Source organism: Eucyclogobius newberryi, unplaced genomic scaffold (assembly GCF_026437365.1).
Source record: "Eucyclogobius newberryi isolate DKJ021-1_F unplaced genomic scaffold, fEucNew1.0.hap1 SCAF_12, whole genome shotgun sequence".
NCBI lineage: Eukaryota > Metazoa > Chordata > Actinopteri > Gobiiformes > Gobiidae > Eucyclogobius > Eucyclogobius newberryi.
The window spans coordinates 12,956,823-12,975,721 of record NW_027315746.1 but is presented as its reverse complement, the minus strand read 5'-3'; the positions used below and the strand labels follow the sequence as shown (position 1 = coordinate 12,975,721).

Sequence of the window (18,899 nt, the reverse complement as noted above, 5' to 3'; positions counted from 1 at the left end):
AAAAACATTGTAACTGTTGTTAAAGAGTTTACAGCAATCACACTCTTCATAAATCCTATATTCTATACAAATGCTACAGAAGAAAGAAAAAACGTACTAACTTTGTGTAAACATGAGACGATAAGGTTTCTTGGAGTTTTTGTTGTTGTTGTCAGTTCAATAACGACTTCATGCAGCTTAACGGAGTATGATTTATACAAAAACCTCTACATAACATGCAATAGTTTTAATGCTTAGTCCAATAACACATTTCTCCTGTTCATCAAAGTAAAATATATATATATATATATATATATATATATATATATATATATATATATATATATATATATATATATATATATATATATATATATATATATATATATATATATATATATATCCTGTGTTTTAGAAGGAGAAATGATAACAATGACTTGAAAATGATCAGCAGGTTAGTAATTGTCACTCAGTTCCAGTCTTAAACATACAATATTTTAATAGTTATTTATCTTTTGCATGTTTCTATTCTCCTGCTGTTTGTTAAACCGTGCAACAGAACACTGGAATCTCCCCTTTGCAGCGTAAATAAAAGGTTTTATCTTTTTATCTATTATATTTTTAGTGCCGGTCCAATGCCAGGATGAACTGCGAGTGATGAAGTACAAATACCCAAAAAATGAATAAACAAAACGACGATCTTTTGAGGCGAGACATCAACGGCAAATACATAAAACTGTAATGGAAATGCCAGCTTTGACTGCAGTAGTGTAGACCATCGGTAGCATGAACACAATCGGCCAGAAGTTTACAAAGAAAAGAGTGGTTAAAAGTCTAAAAAGTACCCGATAGTGAAGTCTCTGGCCTTGGCGCGTCCTCCGTTCAGAGCAGGTCACTCCCGTCGTAGACCACGGGCTTGTCTACGCTCAGGTGATACAGCACTTTCTTTGAGATGAACCTGATTAACACAAACGCAGTCAGGGCCGGAATGTCAAGGACGATCTAAAAATACACCCCACACACACACTCACACACACATACACACACTGTAAAGAGGATATCTGCTTTAGCATCGGGATTGGTACAAATGACTCCAGAAGGTTAGCATGAGCGGGTTTGATCCGTCTAGGGCCGCAGTCGACTAAAGACATGTCCTATCGACCGATTAATCGACCAAAAGGGAGTTTATCTCCATGTGTCGAACCCAAACTGCACTCGAGAGACTACAGCGGCTCAGGAGTTCATGCAAAAACAGCCGGACAAATTAGCTTAAACTCTTGCTAACTCACTGCTCAGCTTCTCTTCTTTGCTGTTCTCCCAAATGAATAATTATAATCCAAACAAAATACTTACTTGCTGACAAGCAAACGTTTTGGTCGACGCCAGAGATGAATCAATTTAAAGATTACAGCCATCGCTAATTTGTTCTATAAAAGCATTGTATTCTATCAAGTCAAAGTTAAATAATGACAGAGCTAGGAGTTTTTGATCCGATACCGATATATGCCGATACTGAGCCCACAAATCTATGTTTAGTTGAGATAAAATGACCAGAATGTGCTTTTTACTTCAGCAAAAATAATAACAGAATGTATATATCTGGGTATATGAAACTATTTGTGGCATGACTGCGTAAACAAACAGTACAGCCATATTTTTTTGGGCCAAATTGCACTTCGATTTCCATTTTTTACTTATGAATCTGTTCAAAAAGACAAATCTGATGCACTGAGGACAATTTGGGGCACACATCAGCATCAAATTTTGGCAGAAACCGATACAGAAACCCATCCCTAAAATAAATATCCTCGTTTTACGCTCAAATCATCTTGCGACAACTCACGAAACAAGTTGAAAGTGCACAATGTAACTGGTCAAACTTCAAAATAAGACGGACTGACCTGGAGAAGGAGTTGTCAAAGATGAGGCTGTACTCCCCCGGGTGGCGCACTTTCAGCTCTCCCTGGATAGTCTCCTTGTGGGAATTGCAGCGGGTCAACGGGATCAGGACCTGAACACAGACACCGGCGGGCGTTTTTGGTGAAGACCGGCCTTTTGAAAGCAGATGAAGGCTTTTGAAAGGAGCGACCGTGACCTCGGATTGAACTGGCGGGACGCTCGGGGCAGATTCACGGGTGCTTTATAGTTCAGTAAACGACACGGGAACAGCCTGTTGCACTGGTGAGCTAAGTTAAACAAAAGAATAGTGATCAAATCTATATTTTGTCCCCAGATAGATCTTTGTGAGTCTGAAAAGAGATGGTTTTGAAGTATATTTACAGGAGATTATAACCTCTTATGGATGGATATATCCCTTTTTGTCTAATAACAGAAACATTGTTGCAGTATTTAGCTCAATCAAACGTTTTTATTATAGCTATTACTTATTTATTCTTGTTCCTAAATACTTTCTTTACACTTTCTGTGCCTTTTTTAGGTTTAATGTGAGCACAAACTCCTGTTCTTGTTCCATTGTGCCATAGCAACGCTCGGAACTTCAAATATCTCAGAACTGACCAGAACGCAAACAGAAGTGTATGATTCTAAAGCTGACACGTTGTTCATGAAATGTTCCACAAAATGGTATAGAACATGGCAATCTCCACAGACACAGCTCTGTGAATAACTAGATAAATGAAGAAGGATATGCCATACTGTGGAACATTTCAGGCAAAGCAAAAACACTTAGATGAGACAAGCAGGTGACTGACAATCTACTAAAAAACCTACGTAACGAAACATGAATTACGCCCATAATCAGATTTTGTGAACATTTGAGATATAAAGCATCATTTCTCGGATACTTACATTTGCAATGAGTAAATACAATGTGAAAGTAAACGAGTTGATGCCAAGTCACTATGAAAAAAACTAAACAAAAACACCCTGATAATCGACTGTATTTTCCGAACTATATAGTTTTGGCCGAGGTGCGACTTATACTTATATTTATACTTATATACTTATACTCCAGAGCGACTTATATGAGATATTATTTGTTATTTTCACACTTGCAACCACATTTCATACTCCAGTGTGACTTATATATGTTTTTTTCTTCTCTATGATGCATTTTTTGGCTGGTGCGACTTATACTCCAGTGTGACTTATACTCCAGTGCGACTTATATACCGGTATGTTTTTTTTTCTTCTCTATTATGCATTTTTTGGCTGGTGCGACTTATACTCCAGTGTGACTTATAGTGGGACTTATACTCCAGTGTGACTTATACTCCAGTGTGACTTATATATGTTTTTTTCTTCTCCATTATGCATTTTTTGGCTGGTGCGACTTATACTCCAGTGTGACTTATATATGTTTTTTTCTTCTCTATGATGCATTTTTTGGCTGGTGCGACTTATACTCCAGTGTGACTTATACTCCAGTGTGACTTATACTCCAGTGCGACTTATATTCCGGTATGTTTTTTTTTTCTTCTCTATTATGCATTTTTTGGCTGGTGCGACTTATACTCCAGTGCGACTTATAGTGCGACTTATACTCCAGTGCGACTTATACTCCAGAAAATATGGTACATTCTGGACGGTCCATGGTTGTTGCTCTCTCTGTATATTGTCATTACATGTGCAGTAAATGTAAACAAAGCGTATGTAACCTTGGCTTGTTCGAGCGGCGCGTCAGTGCTCTCTCTGTAGACCACGCTGAAGGAGATGCTCTTGGGCTCCGAGGTGAAGGTCCAGGACACTGTGGGGCCCGCGCTGCCCACACGGAGCGGGAGGCTGCTGTAACAACTGGATTTGATGAACAGCTCGCGGTAACCGTCCCCGAACGAGGCGATGTCGTCCAGAGAGAACGGGACGCACACTCTGGAGCACAGGAGGAACAGAGGCAGGCGTTCAACAGCACGTTTTGTCATGTTTCCTGTCAATATTAACCTGAATGTTTAAGATTAAAGCTATAAAATGTATACAGCGGACAGTACAGCCCATATATACATTTAATATGTGACAAAATGTTGAGTAAATATGAAAGACATTGTGCTTTTGTCAATAGGGTGGCACAATACACCACAATCTAATGAATGAACCTAATTTCAGTGAATTATTGATAAATTATAGACTCAAAGACTTAAGTAATGCAATGTCCACAGCAAACTACTAGATATTCTGACATTTTATTGAAAAAACTGAATAAACCTCTTTTTTTCACCTCTAAAAACATCTTCTTTCAAACAAAGAAGATGTTTTCTTTTTTTTTTTAATTTTAATGCTTCTGGGCGTGTCTGAAATGTGGGCCCGGAGCAGAATCCTACTTTTTAAACAAATCGAATCGCAACTGCGTCAACACACACAGTCAACGAATCATGGGTTTCAGCTTCCTGTGTAGGCAACATTTTGAGGATTTTTCACAATTAAAACATATAGAAGAGTTTGTTTTGATTGTTTATTGCTATGGCACTTATAACACATTACCTAAGCTTCATTAACACGTTCCTTTTCTGTTTGACATGCAACAACACCATTCAACAGGTGTGTTTTTATTCATTTATAATGTCGCTACACCAAAGTAACACCGCAAAAAGAAGATAAAACACTTTACAAGCTTTGGAAGTAACAGTCTAGTTGTGATGCATGATTGGGGAGAGGTGAGCGTTTCACAACTGTCACGTTTCACTTCTCAAGTCAAACGTTGAAGTGAAACGTGACCCTCGGACCGCGGCGGCTGCAGTCTGGGACTCACGTGAGCTCTCCGGACTTGAGCAGGCCGATCTCCGCGTCCTGCACCGTCGCGCTGAAGTCCTCCGGCTCGTCCGACGTCAAGTCTCCCGCGCTCGCGCTGCTGTTCCTGCAAAAGCCAGTGGCATTTCAGGCAGGTTTATGGTCAATAATGTCAAGACGGAGCTGTGATTTCCTCTCACCTTTCGAGTATAAGTGTGGAGGAGTCAAAAATCAGATTATCGTCCGATTTCTGGCGTTATCAGATTAGTGAAATGCCATGTAAACGGTTACATACGACGTGAGTAATCAGATTTCTTTTAGATTGTTAGGTTTCGAGAAGTAAAATGATGCAAAAAGTAAAGTGGCAAAGACAACAATAGATGTAAAGCTTGAAAGAAACGTTCAAAATTCGTGCGCTTCCAAATATAAAAGATAAATAGAAATAAAAATAAATCTTAAACGTCAGATACAGATTACAGTAGATTGTGTACATAATATTTAAACTCAAATGGCACATTAGGACAGAAGTGATTTGAACATATTTTCCATCTGTACTTAATTCATTACATTCTACTACATTCATGTGCATATAACTGATGTAGAGTGTTTATTTTACCATTATTATTAGTATTATCTTGTCTTACGCTCGCTGTTTTTATTTTATCTTTATTTTCCCCCTCCATTCCTTATTAAGAAATGAGAGGTTTTGTCTATAGGAGTTGTTTATAAGAGTTCTTCTATTAATGAGTGTTTTTTAAACTTCCTATAAGTGATCTGTCCTTTTCCTCTGAATCTACCTGCGTTGCAACAATGAAATTTCCCCATGTGTGGACAATAAAGGAATATCTTATCTGATCTTAATCTAAAACCTCAAAACTACAAACTCGTAATGGACTTCAATAATCAGTGACAAATGGAGTAAATAAAAGACTGTCAGCACAAATCACAGTCAAAGTGGATCATCGAGCTCCTCTTGCCACTAAATAAAGAGGACAAATCCTGCTGAGGATAAACGGTGTGGCACGTGTCATACTGCGGTGGTACTTACAGCTGTGGCGCCCCCTGCTGGCCGTGTGCGGAGGAGCAGGCGGTCAGGAATGAGTCACTGTCGTAGACGCCGCTCACTTCCTCCTCCGTGATGATGTCGAACACTCCATCCTCCTGTTTCTCTGCAGAGTCGGCTCCTGAGGGACACGAGCAACCACATCTGAAACGGTTCATTCACTAAAGAGCTCTGATTTAAGGCTGGTTAAGTTAGTGTTATTCTAAAGCTCGACTTGACTTCATTGATCTCTGACTTGATCCTGGGTTAATCCTGCATTAGTCCTGATTCAGCCCCAGATTTTAAATAGTGAATAAACGAGTGGGGTGCTATGAAATAATGACTAAACTGACTATTCCAAATGAAAAAATATCCCTTTCCCTCCCATGTAAAGCAAAATAAATTATTTTTCAAACTAAATATGCAGATTTTTAAATGATTAGGGAGGTGGAGATTATTCCGTTAATCGACTGTCATGACAGAAAAGAAGAACTCATAACTGTGATTACTTTAGAAGCAAAATTAAGTCATTTCCATTCAATTTGTTCTCCAAAAAAGTATGTTTGTGGCTGTTTATCTCAACAATAATTTGACTTTTTCAGAAAGTTTGATATGAAGGTCACAGACTATTAAAGTAATTCTTCTCACAATAATCACAATACTATAATTTAATATCGTGACATCCTTATTAATGACATACATTTGTTTAGAAAAAAAAAGTTTGACAACATGTATAAATACGGTCTATATTACTCTGGTTTTCAGATAAATGAATAGATGTTGTAATGTAATCAGCTCTACGTCAGACTTTGATATACTGTACGGTGATGTAGGTTTAGATTTAGGACTATTTTTACGGATAATCAAATCTAGACTGGTCATTTAATAATACTTCTTATATCTGAGTCAGAAGAGAGAGTGAAAAGTGTCGATAGATAATGATAATTCAAGTCACAACATTCAGTCATTTTAATTCAATCAAGAGTTCATATAAATACTTCTAAATCAAATACGTAAATTCAACTGTAAATGTGTGCACATATTAAGCCTATTTTTAATTTGTATTCTTATGTTTTATCTTATTCATATTTTTATCCCATAGCAGATTTAAATTGTTTCTCTTTTTGACTTATTCATTGTTTTAAGTTGCACCGAATCACCAAGACAAGTTCTTATGTGTGTGAATTCTGTTCACTGACAATGGCAATAAAACTTTTTCTGATTCTGATTCCGAAAAGCCCTTTCTTACTTGATTTTCCCATTCGGAATATTTTATTTTCTAAAAGCTGTTCACAAACTCGAGCAATAGTAATGCATTAGAACCAGGGCCGTTTTTTTTTTTTTCGTTTTTTGCTTGGCAGAGTTTTTTGCGCCCCCTTCTATATTCCCCAACACTTTCATCTTGTTATGCACTTTGCACTCTTGTTCTTGTGATAAATAAAGTAGTATTTTCCTGTAGAACTGCCAGGGGAGTAGCTCTGGCCCTGGTTCGAACCCTAAACACTATAAACCCTGCTGTGTTGAGCGTGTCCTCTCCCCCCTTCACCTGTCACCAGACTCGTGGCGGCCCGTCCCACTTGCAGCAGCCGGCTGAGTTGCGTGGCCGGAGTGCTGCTGTAGTTCAGGGGCTCGTCCTGCGGGTGGCGCTCTATCACCGCGCTGTGCTGCCCGTAACAGTCCAGGCAGCAGCGCTCTTTGGGGCCGCCCTGCTGTGTGCTGACGGAGTTGCTGCAGCAGTAGTAGCAGAAGGGACGCCCACACAATCTGCCACACAACAAGAGGTCAGGGACAGTCAGAGAAGAGCTGCAGTTCATTTATATAACACAAATAAATGAATTCCACGTCGAGAGAAGAGCGCGGAGTAAGAGCTTTCCGCATACTGGGAAGGCGATAATCCTATAGAAATATGCAAATGTCCAATAGCATACGAGAAGTTACTTTTGAGTACTTGAGGGAAAGAATCTTATTGTGTTATTAAACTTGTGTTATTAGACGCTATTACAGTTTTTACACTGCGTTAGGAGATCTGACAGAAATATGTGCCAAAATATGTACATCACAGCACATTAGAAGCCAGGAAACGAGCTGCAAACTGTAGGAAATGAGCAAAAATCATCTCAAGGGTTTAGTTTGCGACCAAAATAAATCCTGCACAAATCATGTACTTCCTGCTGGAGCTTTATATGTTACTGATCGTACAATCCTAAATCTATTAGGCAGGTCTGAAAAAAATAAGCCTAATTAGAAGTCATAAACTTAACTTGAACTTAATTATTTTGCATTTTATTTACCGTAAACTGCAACACTGATCTAAAACAGTTTAGGAATAGAACTTCCTGTTACGATAAAAATGCAGAATTGATAATCCCGACCTTCTCACAGTTGCATTTCATCAGAACAAGCAGTGGATTTGAATGTACTTTGATGAAATACAGGACAACTCGAACATCTAAATAAAACTAATAAAGTAAAATAATAATGAAAGTGTTTTTTTAAGTGCCGACTTGCTTAAAACTGTCTCACAAACACCAACAAAACTGTAGTAATTCTGCTGCATTTACAGGAAACAATAGTAACGAGACAATGACCCATTTTCTCTAAAAGACTGAATGACCTCACAGGAAGTAGCACCACTTTACAGTAAAAGTTACCTCCGAAAACAGCCACTCAAACTGTGACTAAAAACTCATCTGTGTCGCGCGTGCTAATCCGGGCTGACGCGTGCACTTTGGCTATGATAATCCGCCTCTCCCCTGTGTATTCGGCGACTCGGCGGCCGCGCTAATTTGAATCGGACACGGGGTCCGGCGGCGGTTGACGGAGACAAGGGCAAGAGCCGACGTGTCCCGGGGCTGACCTGCAGGTGTACTTTCGGAGCCAGAAGCTGAAGGGGCTGAGGCAGGAGACGCAGTGGTTGACGTCCCGCTCCGTCTCCTCGTCCCGGAGTTTCTGCTCGAACTCCAGTGCGTCTGTCTTCTGCCACATCGTGTCCTTTTCCCTGCGGGACGCACACGGAGCCGCGTGAATATTTACAGCGCGGGTGGGACGGGCGGTGACAGGTTTAAGAACAGATGGGGTGGACCTGGGTGATGCTGTGTTCTGTGATGTCGTACTACGTGACCTTTTGTAGGAATTACGTCAAGGGCAAATGTCATGAGGTCAAGTCGAAGAATAACGGTCAACATTGTATTCACCAAATGCCATGTTTAATGTATTTTAATATATTTCGTGGCCTTTTGTCAAATGTCATAACAGTGAAATAATATTTGTAAAGTATTGGTCTTATGTGTAGGTTCCTGTGTGGGATTTAAGACTTTTAAAGACATTTTTAAGACCATGCGCACTTAAAAACAAAACAAATACTAAAAAAATACCGTATTTTCCGCACTATAAAGCGCACTGTCAATGAATGGTCTATTTTCGATCATTTTTCATATATGGCGCACCAGAATATGCGGCTCAAAATTCAAGTGCGCCTTGTAGTGCGGACAATACGGTAATACATACTTTGATACGTGTTATAGGAGCTGCTAGCTTTACTGTATTGTTGTGCATACATAAAGGGAATTGCTTTGCACTTTTCATGATTATTTCTTGACTTACTTTTTTTCTTTCGATGGGCAGTTGGGTTTGACTAGATGTTGACTACATAACATATACTTTAAAGAATTAACATGTACCAAAATGTCAGTGTTATATCACGTTGGCACAAATTATAGAAAGGATCTGATTTTGTTAAAAGCTGCCTAAATGTTTTCTTGTTTTTGGAAAAGAGGGTTTATCTCCCCATTGAGTAGAACATATAACATTGGGACAAAATTGGAGAGCTGTGCGCCGTCTGCATCTACAGTAATAATAAAGTGTTTTATCTATCGTAAACCCAGAAGTAAGAGTCGTAAGCAATGCTATAGAACTGACAGCACTTTGGCTTAATTACTCTGTTCAAAAAGCCGTGCTAAAGCCTTGCCTTCAGTCAAAAATGTAAGTTTATTTTGATTTCAGTGAATATCTGGCAGCTAGTTACTAAATAACAACAATTATTTAAGTGCAATATACAGTAAATGTTGACTTTTTGACTGAATAATTGTGAATGTGAATGAAGTATGCCATAGAACAAGTCGATAAAAAAGCCACAACAATCTCAGAACACATGACGAACATGCCGCTTGTACCTAATGAGCTCTATAAGTCGCTCTTCTAAATTGATCTTGGTCCGGTAGAGGTCGTCCAGCTCCGCCGCCGTCTTCAGATCCACGCTCTTTCTGTCCTGCGTGACTCTCCGTAGATTCTCGCCCAGCTCTTTGCAGGCGTTCTCTGCCGCCGCTCGCGCTTCCTCCGATCTGACGCCACAACACACCACAACACGCCATGACAAAATGTCCCATCAATAACAGGCTTTATTCCCCTTTTTCCATCGCGTTCACGCCAGCTTAAAAGATGATTCCGCCCGATCTCGAGGCGTCTCCGGCACAATCATAGCCGCGGCGTAATAACAATAAGGAAAGCAGTCATTTCTGAATAAACAAGATTAGATTGGCGTTTCAACAGGGCTTTAAATGAGTCCAGCGTGTGATTATGAATACTGTATCTCACCTTGATAAATTCCCTTTCAGATAGATTAACTCATTTTCTTTCTGCTGGATGAGGTTTTCAGACTGGGCCATCTGGATGTTTTTCTCCTCAATCTGTTGGCAGTGCCTGTGATTCTGGGCCTGCGATCAGCACAGCAAAGCGAAACATTAGTCCTGCTTCTTTGGATGATGCGCTCACGGCCATAAAGTTAGGAGGAAGCCGAGGAAGGCGACGCGACGGCAATTTGCTTTTGTCACGCTGAAGACGCGGCGTGTGTACAGTCAGGGACGGTTTATTAGAACAACCTCACGTGTGTCTCTAATTCGTGTGCGTTTAATACATACGATATTATGGTTTTGCCGTTAATTCCACGTTTTTCCAGCTGTAACGTTTGGATTTGATATTCAGTAACAGATGGAAAGTAGCTGCTAAATGTAATCTGATGGTACGTCTCTGTGTTTTATGAGCTTTATGTATCTGTACATTAAGACAGAGCTGCAACTAACATTTATTTTACTGGTCGACAAGTCAAAGAGAATGTTTTTCATATCAATTATTCCTTCTGTACATTGAGACTTCAAATAAAGGTTTAAATATGCTGACTGAAGGCTTCTAGATAGAGAATATTTATGAATTAAGTGTATTATTGATGAAAGATTGAATAATTCCACTGTCTCTGTTCTAAAACTTTAGAAGCAAATAACAATTGCAATTATCAAAAAAATAAACAACTACAATTATTGTTTGTTTTTTTACTCATCTATATTTGGTGCTATCATATAGAGTAAAATGTATCTGCAAAAATGTCTTGTAAGGAATTCATTCTGCTGCTAACATTATTGTCTGGTAGAGCATAACCGTGACGTGTAGGTTTTATTAGTACTTTAATGTTCAATTCAACAAAAAATATGGAGCTCATATTAAAGGTATTCAAACACTTTTGGGGACAGCTGTATATACTTTGTTATGTACATTTATTTATAATTCTCTTGTTGATCAGTGAGTGGACAGTGGTTTCAGTTCCTACCTCCAGCTCAGTGAGTTTCTGCTCCAGGTCGACTGCTCTTCTGTGCTCAGCCTCCAGTGTTAATTTCACTTCCTGTAGTTCTTGATTGACCGTCTACCACAGAAGAAACATGGACATTACACGTACATATTGAAGTTTCTCTGATTCTCCTCTGATTATGTAAGGACACGAGCATTTTATTATTCATTGCAAAATTTCAGCTTTTGTAAATATTATGGCGATATTCAATCCCCTTTAACCACAGAGAGACACAATTGCATTTAATTGCAATTGTTTTAATCACAATATTGGTTCACTGAGGTTTATTTGGTCTGATAATGTATTTAAAATGTTCTGAAAAATGTAGGAAAAACAAAACTAAACCCCAAAACACTTCAAATAATAACAGTATTCAAAAGGAAACAATCTTAAATTTACACATATCAGTTTTCATATAAAATAATACATTTTATCTGTAAAATTTAAAATAGTATCTGCACCTATTTGGGACAAATAAATCTGCAAAAAGGATAGAGATACATTTCCGGCTTAATTTTCGGATATCATATAAACTAGATATTGAAAATTGGCGTACAATTTCAAATTCCGCTTTATTTGTTAAACCAGACTTTGAATTGGATATCACCAAATCCTTCAGTACGATCCGGGAAAATCCTGTTAAGTATAAGATTGTAAAGTTTGGTGTGTGTAGGTGCCACTTCAAAGGGCGATCTTTATGTCTCTGTGGGAGGAAATTGCATTTTGACGTCATAAAGTTTAAATCTATTGATGCATATGGGGAAATGTAGTTCTTTCCACGTGAAAGTTTGGACGTTGAGAGAGCAAACTGACATTAAAACCACCAGATCATCCCGTTTTGCTCGTACCTGTATCTGCTGGGAGTGATTCATTTCCTGGCTGCTGATCTGAAACCTCGCCGCCTGGATCTCCTCGTCGCTCACCGCCCGTAGCGCCTCCGCCTCGTGCCGGGCCCGGCTCAGCCTGTCCTCCAGCTCCGTCCCGCTCCCCGTCGCCGCTGCGTCCGCGCCGCTCTTCCCCCTCTGCAGCAGCGTCCGGTTCTCCCGCTGCAGCTGCTCCACGGTGGCGTTGAGCGCGTCGGCCTCGTCCTCCGTCTCCTCCAGCCGCGAGCACAGGCCGTCCAGCTTGAGTCGGGCCTCCTCGTTTTCGGCCGTGAGCACGCACACGTGGACCCCCAGCTCTGCCGTCTCGGTGTTGGCTCGGTGCAGCGCCTCTCTGGGAACGTTACGTCACACAGACGAGTTAAGACAGGGGTGTCCAAACTTTTTTCACCAAGGGCCGTATTTTGAAACTTAAACGGGGCAGAGGGCCACAAACAACTTGACAACGTCGAATTTGTTGAATGACAAAGTGAATCATTCGAAATTTTGCATTTGACATAATTGCAATGAGTCTCCACACTTTTAATTAGACCTGGAACATTAATATTAGATTGGTATAACATCAATAAGCCTCAATTTTCTCAATTTCACAGTAAAAAGTACTAGTTTTTGTTGTTTGGGCCGACATAGCAGGAAGCTGGAGGGCCAACAAAAATTGGTCTGAGGGCCGCATTTGGCCCCCGGGCCCTAGTTTGGACATGCCTGAGTTAAGACCACGCCGTTTGTGTCCTCCTGATTCATCGTGAGGATTCTTACGGGCTTGTGAGTAAAGGTTTATCGATAAAGACGGTGGATCTTTCCTTACAGTTCAAAAGACGAGCAAGAAAGCCACATTTCAAAGCCAATTGTGAAATGGTGGGTTTTTACCAGATGACACATTTGAATATGTGATGATTATGTGATTCACAACGATATTATGTAATTGACCAGGTTTGCCATGTTTTTCACAGACACGAGATGTCTGCAAACTTAATCTATTTATTTTTCTTAAGTGAGAGATGCATCGCGTATTGCAGGACACTCGCCAGTAACTCACGCAATTAATGTGATTTAACACGTCCAAATATCTTAAGTGTGTGATACTTTTTGTCATCTGTATAAATTGTTTTATCATATACATTTTAAAACACCCACATTTTTTACTTTTCTTTTTTTGCGTGCAAATGTTGAGTACTTAGGGTCAGTTTTGGTGCAGTCAAATGAAAGTTGTTTGATTAGTTAAAAGGTGCAACTGTTTTGCCTTGAAATGTTCCACAGTATTGGTCGTTTTCAGAGTCTAGAATGTGATGATTTCATATTTCCAGGTCAGGGGCTGGAGACAGTTTCCCCCGTTGATTACATTGTATTTTTGTATGAAATATCCAAAAAGTAAATTCACAAATGTTTGATCTGAGGATTTTGGTCAGTGACGAGACATTTCATGCATTACATAATATTGGGCTATAGAATGTAATGATGTCATCTGAATCCCAGAAATTAGGATTAAACTCATCCATAACTATTGTGACAAGCAGGTGACGCTAAATTACAGGTCAGATCTGTGGAGAGGCCACCCAATTTACCGTAAGAATCTGTGATTATGAGGGTGTTTTTATTAGTAATAAAAACTCCTGCAATTGAATAAAGGCAAAATACATAACTTTAATGTGAAACTGTGGACTATCCAGGTACTAGTCCAAGTAATAACCACCATGGACAGAAGCAGGTGGCGGACTCGCCATAAGAAAAGTTACATAGTGCACCTTTAAAGGACAAATATCATGCATTACTTGTATCGTTTTTGGACTTTAAACATACTCTTGAGTACATGTACTATGGCATCTTTGGTTTAAGAACTAAAAAAAAGTGAGGAATTGACTTTGGGTTCCATCTACTGACTGCAGAGGGAATTCAAAACTAAGATTAAAAAAAACAAAAAAAAGCTAGCTTTCCTCCAACATGCTAATACAGTTGTAATGGTTGTGATTTGAGGCAGAAATGCTCAAATCACAAAGTCTGGCTATGACTTCAAGCAGACTTCAAAGCAGCACAGAAGATCTCTGTCCTGGGAAATTCAGAATGGAGTATTTTTGACACTCGGAGGGATCTAACTAGCGTGAATGAAGCTAAATACAACTCCTGGTATGTTTTAATGAGGCAACAATTAGAAGATATGAACAAACTACGCATCAGAAATCATCGTCATCGCACACTTCATTGCTTTGCGCTCGCTCACCTCGTATCGCTGTTGTCCACACACAGAGAGTCGTATCTGCGCTTCAGTCGCTCCATCTCTTCCCTGGACGCCGTGACCTCGACCGCCAGCCCCACGCGCGCTTGCGCCTCCCCGTCCCGCTCCCTCGCCAGCGCCTCCTCCCTCTCCCGCGACCTCAGGATCTCGTCCACGTGTCGCCGGTTCAGCTCCTCCACTTGAACCTTCAGCTGCTCGGCCAGAACCCTCAGATCCTCCCTGGACGCCTCGCTCACCTGCTGCAGCGCCTGGGCTTTGATTTTCTCCGCCGTTCCCGCCTGAAGTTGGCTCCGGAGCATCACTACTTCCTCCTGCAGCCGGTGCATCTCTTTTAAATTCATTTCCAGTTGCGCTTCGGCGATCACCAACCGAAACGGGGCGTCCTTCGTTTCCAGTACAGCGCTGTGCAACTTTTCATTGCTTTCCGCTGCTCCCTTCTCACTATGGAGCTCGGCCACTCGTCCCTCCAACTCCACGACTCTTGCTTGAAGAATCCCACATTGCACCGTCTGCTCTTTCAGCTTATCCTCCGTCGCTTGTAGTTTTCCGAGCAAATCTTCATTACCCCTTTGGGACACGCTGACATTTCTCGCTAGCATCGATTCCCTCGCCACGAGCAAATCCCGCTCGTCTCGAATCACAGCCAACTCCTTCGCCAACAAGGACTTTGCCTCCGAGACCTCGCCGTTTTCAAGCTCCACCATCTTCAACTGTTCTTCCAGTTCATATTTTTTCATCATCACTTTTTCCACAATCTCCTCTAGATACAAGTTTTCGTCTAATAGTTTCTTTTCTCGATCTTCCATGCTTATATTGGCTGCATCAAGTCGCCCCTTTAAATGCTTTTCGGATGCTTTTAACATCGCCAGCTGCTCTAACAAATTAGCCTTGCATTCAGATAACTCTTTTAGACTATCTTCGCTCTTTTTAACCGTTAATAGCAGCTTGGCGTTTATTTCTGTCAAATTGCTACACTGGATCTTATAGTCCCCAATATTCTCTTCACTCGAAGGCATTTCCATGGTGCAGTGACCATCTGTATCGACATTTAGCTTCTCCAACTGCTCCTCTAAGTGCTTGATCCTCTCGGAACTTGCAGACAACTCCTTTTCTCTAGTCCTCAGCGTCAACTTCAAATCCACAATCTGAAGTTCTAAATCCTCGTCACACCTTTGCGACACTTCTTCCTGCTCTTCGCGCAAACGCCTCCTCAGATCCTCCGCCTGCCTTTCCCTGCTCTCCAGCGACGCTTGCAGGTCCTGGAGTTGAGCTCTCAAATTACCCGTTTCCTTCTCTTTCAACGTCAGCGCCCCCTTGATTCTACCCACTGCGCCTTGCAACTCCTCGAGCCGCTTTAACGCTAGCTCACGTTCGCTCTCCGCGTGGGCTTTAACCTGAGCTAGCTTCTCCTCGCAGTTTCTCAATTCGTCTTTTTTTTGTCTCAACTCCTGGGACAAGCGCTCAGAGTGTCTTTGCCTGTCCTCCGCCTCTTTCTTCGCCTCCGTTATCTCCTGCTCGGACAGTTTGAGTTTGTCCAACACCTCTTGCATTTTCCACGCCGAATTGCAGTAGCTAGCCGTCTGCTGCCCCTTCTCCTTAAGAGCTTCGTCTAGTTTGGCGAGTAGCTCCATGTTCCTGTTCTCCGCGGAGCAAAGCCGGTCTCTAAGCTCGCACTTTTCTTGCACGTTTTGCAAATGGTTTTCCATGTTTTGACTTACTGACTGCTGAGCGACTTGTAGCTGTCCCGTCAAGTCGCTTATGACCGCTTTGAGCTTGCCGGCCTCCTGGTCCAGTTCTCGGACTTGGGCTAAAAGTTCTTGTTGCCGGAGTTCTGATTGGTCCAGCTCCGAGCGGAGGTTCTCTGCTAAACTGCAAGATTCGCCCAGTTCGCCCAGGTCTTCGAGAAGGCTGTGACCCAAATCCGGGATGGCTCCAAACCGCTCAGCCTGATGAGAAATACAGGAAAATATATACAGATCAAGATCCTCAGCTTTAGCGTTTAGATTATACACAGGCTATAAATAAGAGTAATTATAATGTGGTAAACTGCAAGCGTTTCTTTATTTAACCAACAAGACAAATAGACAAATGTATGCAATTTATCTGTATTTATTATCAAACTATAAGCATACGTGGATCATAAAATTACATCTTGATAATGTTCATTGATGTTGTTGTGTAAGGAGCTCCACCTCCTAGTATTTTCATGAACATGTTTTTATTTTATTGTGGAAAGAAATAGACATTTTTGAAACCAACATGTATGACCCAGTCCTAATTATTTACTTTTTTTGGGTCAGCCTTTGACTTTAGAAATGAGAAAATAACAGGTGATAGTGCACAAAACAAACAAAGACTATTTAAGGAACAGAGAATGGAGTTTGACATTTGCTTGTGTACACGTGATTACCTGAGACAAGCTGCTGACCAGGCTGTTGACACTGGAGCAGCGACTGGGAGGTCTCCAGGAATAAGCACCAGCTGGCCCTAATGTCCTCCTATTACAATACAAGTATTAAATGTGTCATGGCACAATCACAGGGATTATTAGGACACATATTTAAAGGCAGTTCTGCAACCACTGGTTACAAACAGTAAAAGAATGTACTATGAGCTGTGAAAAAACACCACCAAAACAAGGCAAAATTAGAACCAAAAAGGAAAATCATGACTGAAATATATATTCACTTTTCTATGACATTTCTTTGACATGGAGATTACGTTTTTCTATTTCATTTTTGCATTTTACAGTTTTGTGCAGCCCTATAGTTTATATAGAGTTACAATGCTAAAATGTTTTTTTTTTATTTTCATACAAGGGAAAAGACTCAATACACAACACATGTTTTAATGATTTTAAAATACAGAATTAAATTTTACAACTCCAAATAAAACTAGTTTCATTGGACTTATATTACTGATATGATACTGTAGCTCAAAAGTGCCCACCACAAGGTTCCAGAAGTACAGTTCCCATTATTTTTCCCATAAACCACAAATTAGCCAAACATTAAGTTTTAAATGTGTTTTCTTTAAACTGAAAACAACTCCATTATGGACGTTAGTTACCACAGAGCTGGTTAGTCCAGTTGTGCCTTAATATTTGATGTTTTGGAGTCTATGGGACAATGTGGCCACACCTGCCAATGCCTGATCTCATCAGGTCTGCAGAGCTAAGCAGGACAGGGCCTGGTTAGTACGTAATTGGACAGGAGACCAATGAAACACCAGCTGCCACTGTGAGGCGCTAGAGGAGATGTTTGTGTCCTTAGGCAAGACACTACACCCACATTGCCTTGCAAAGCGCTTTGAGTCCCTCGAAGGTGGGAAAGCACTTTATAAATACAATATAATAATGATAATAAATGGGAAATTTACTTCCGGAAACTTTGAAGTGGGCGGGACTGTTGAGCTTCATGGAGCACAACCTATTGTTCTATTTATGTTTTTTTCAGTATTAATTCAAGTTCAAATTAGTGTTTAATAGTTTTGTTACATATCCGAGTGTACATTTAAAACATTTAGAGTCTAGATTTGATTATTATATTGAAGTATATATACACATGTCCAAAACAAAGTCGTCATAGAAAAAAATGCAAGTGCTCTTTAGCTTTGACACAGCATGCATTCGCTGTGGCATAGTTCCAATAAGCTTCTGTAATGTAGTGGTTTTGTTTTCCATCAAGATATCTGATGTGAGAGAGTGACCACTGCACAAAACCTTCCCCAGCTCGTCCCAAACACTCTCACTGGGGTTCACATCTGTAGTACATAGATGTTTTCTCTGCTCGATGATGCGAGCCTTCTAATACGTACTGACCACGGGATTCGTCTTTCCACATGGTTGTTTCAGAAATGAGAAGCCGCTCACTGCATCAGTTGGGTTTAAATACTGTGTTGCAGCTGAAAGATCATCAACCATGAAGCAGTTATCCAAAAGAATGCTTTGCTTAGTTGAATCTAGGTGGATACTTTCTTTCTGGACAGGCAGCATATTTAAATGATTTTCTTAGCTACAACACTAAACACATTACTTTCATAAACAATTATGTTTCCTCTGTAAAACATGGATTATAAAGAGAGAAAATAAGTCAACATGACACTGGCACCACAATCCTGAATAAACCATGCTGTGTTAAATGTATCATAGCTAATTAGTCATTAATAAACAAAATTATTATTATTCCTCTTGATGAGAAGTCATGCAACATAAAATCCTATATCTAATTGATAATACCATCTCTATTGACTTTTTCCAGGTCAGTAGCTCTGTGTGTTGACAGTGTTCCGCCGCAGCGGCTTTAAAACAACAACAACACAGCGCTGGAACGTGCAAATATAGTTACAATAGTCAACGTGAGTCAAATGTAGCAGAAATCGATGATGCGGAAGTGAAACGTTTGACAAAGGCGCTGACGGCAGGAACAAGCATTAAGACTAACAGACTGTCAGCACCTACACGTTTTTACC

General features: G+C 40.4%; 1 protein-coding gene across 2 annotated transcripts in view; it reads right to left on the bottom strand.

Moving 5' to 3' along the window:
- Positions 1–394: 394 nt before the first annotated feature.
- The window catches only part of fyco1b (FYVE and coiled-coil domain autophagy adaptor 1b), a 29,397-nt gene continuing 10,892 nt past the window's right edge, over positions 395–18,899 (bottom strand). For both annotated transcript variants that reach the window (XM_072440833.1, XM_072440834.1), the window contains exons 7-19: positions 16,840–16,927; positions 14,415–16,375; positions 12,167–12,533; positions 11,301–11,393; positions 10,295–10,413; positions 9,874–10,041; positions 8,559–8,699; positions 7,248–7,465; positions 5,708–5,843; positions 4,682–4,786; positions 3,597–3,807; positions 1,881–1,990; positions 395–937 (exon numbers count right to left, since the gene is read on the bottom strand). In XM_072440833.1, the coding sequence (XP_072296934.1) occupies positions 862–937; positions 1,881–1,990; positions 3,597–3,807; positions 4,682–4,786; positions 5,708–5,843; positions 7,248–7,465; positions 8,559–8,699; positions 9,874–10,041; positions 10,295–10,413; positions 11,301–11,393; positions 12,167–12,533; positions 14,415–16,375; positions 16,840–16,927 (3,793 nt within the window). In that variant the 3' untranslated portion in view covers positions 395–861. The remainder of the gene's footprint in view (positions 938–1,880; positions 1,991–3,596; positions 3,808–4,681; positions 4,787–5,707; positions 5,844–7,247; positions 7,466–8,558; positions 8,700–9,873; positions 10,042–10,294; positions 10,414–11,300; positions 11,394–12,166; positions 12,534–14,414; positions 16,376–16,839; positions 16,928–18,899) is intronic.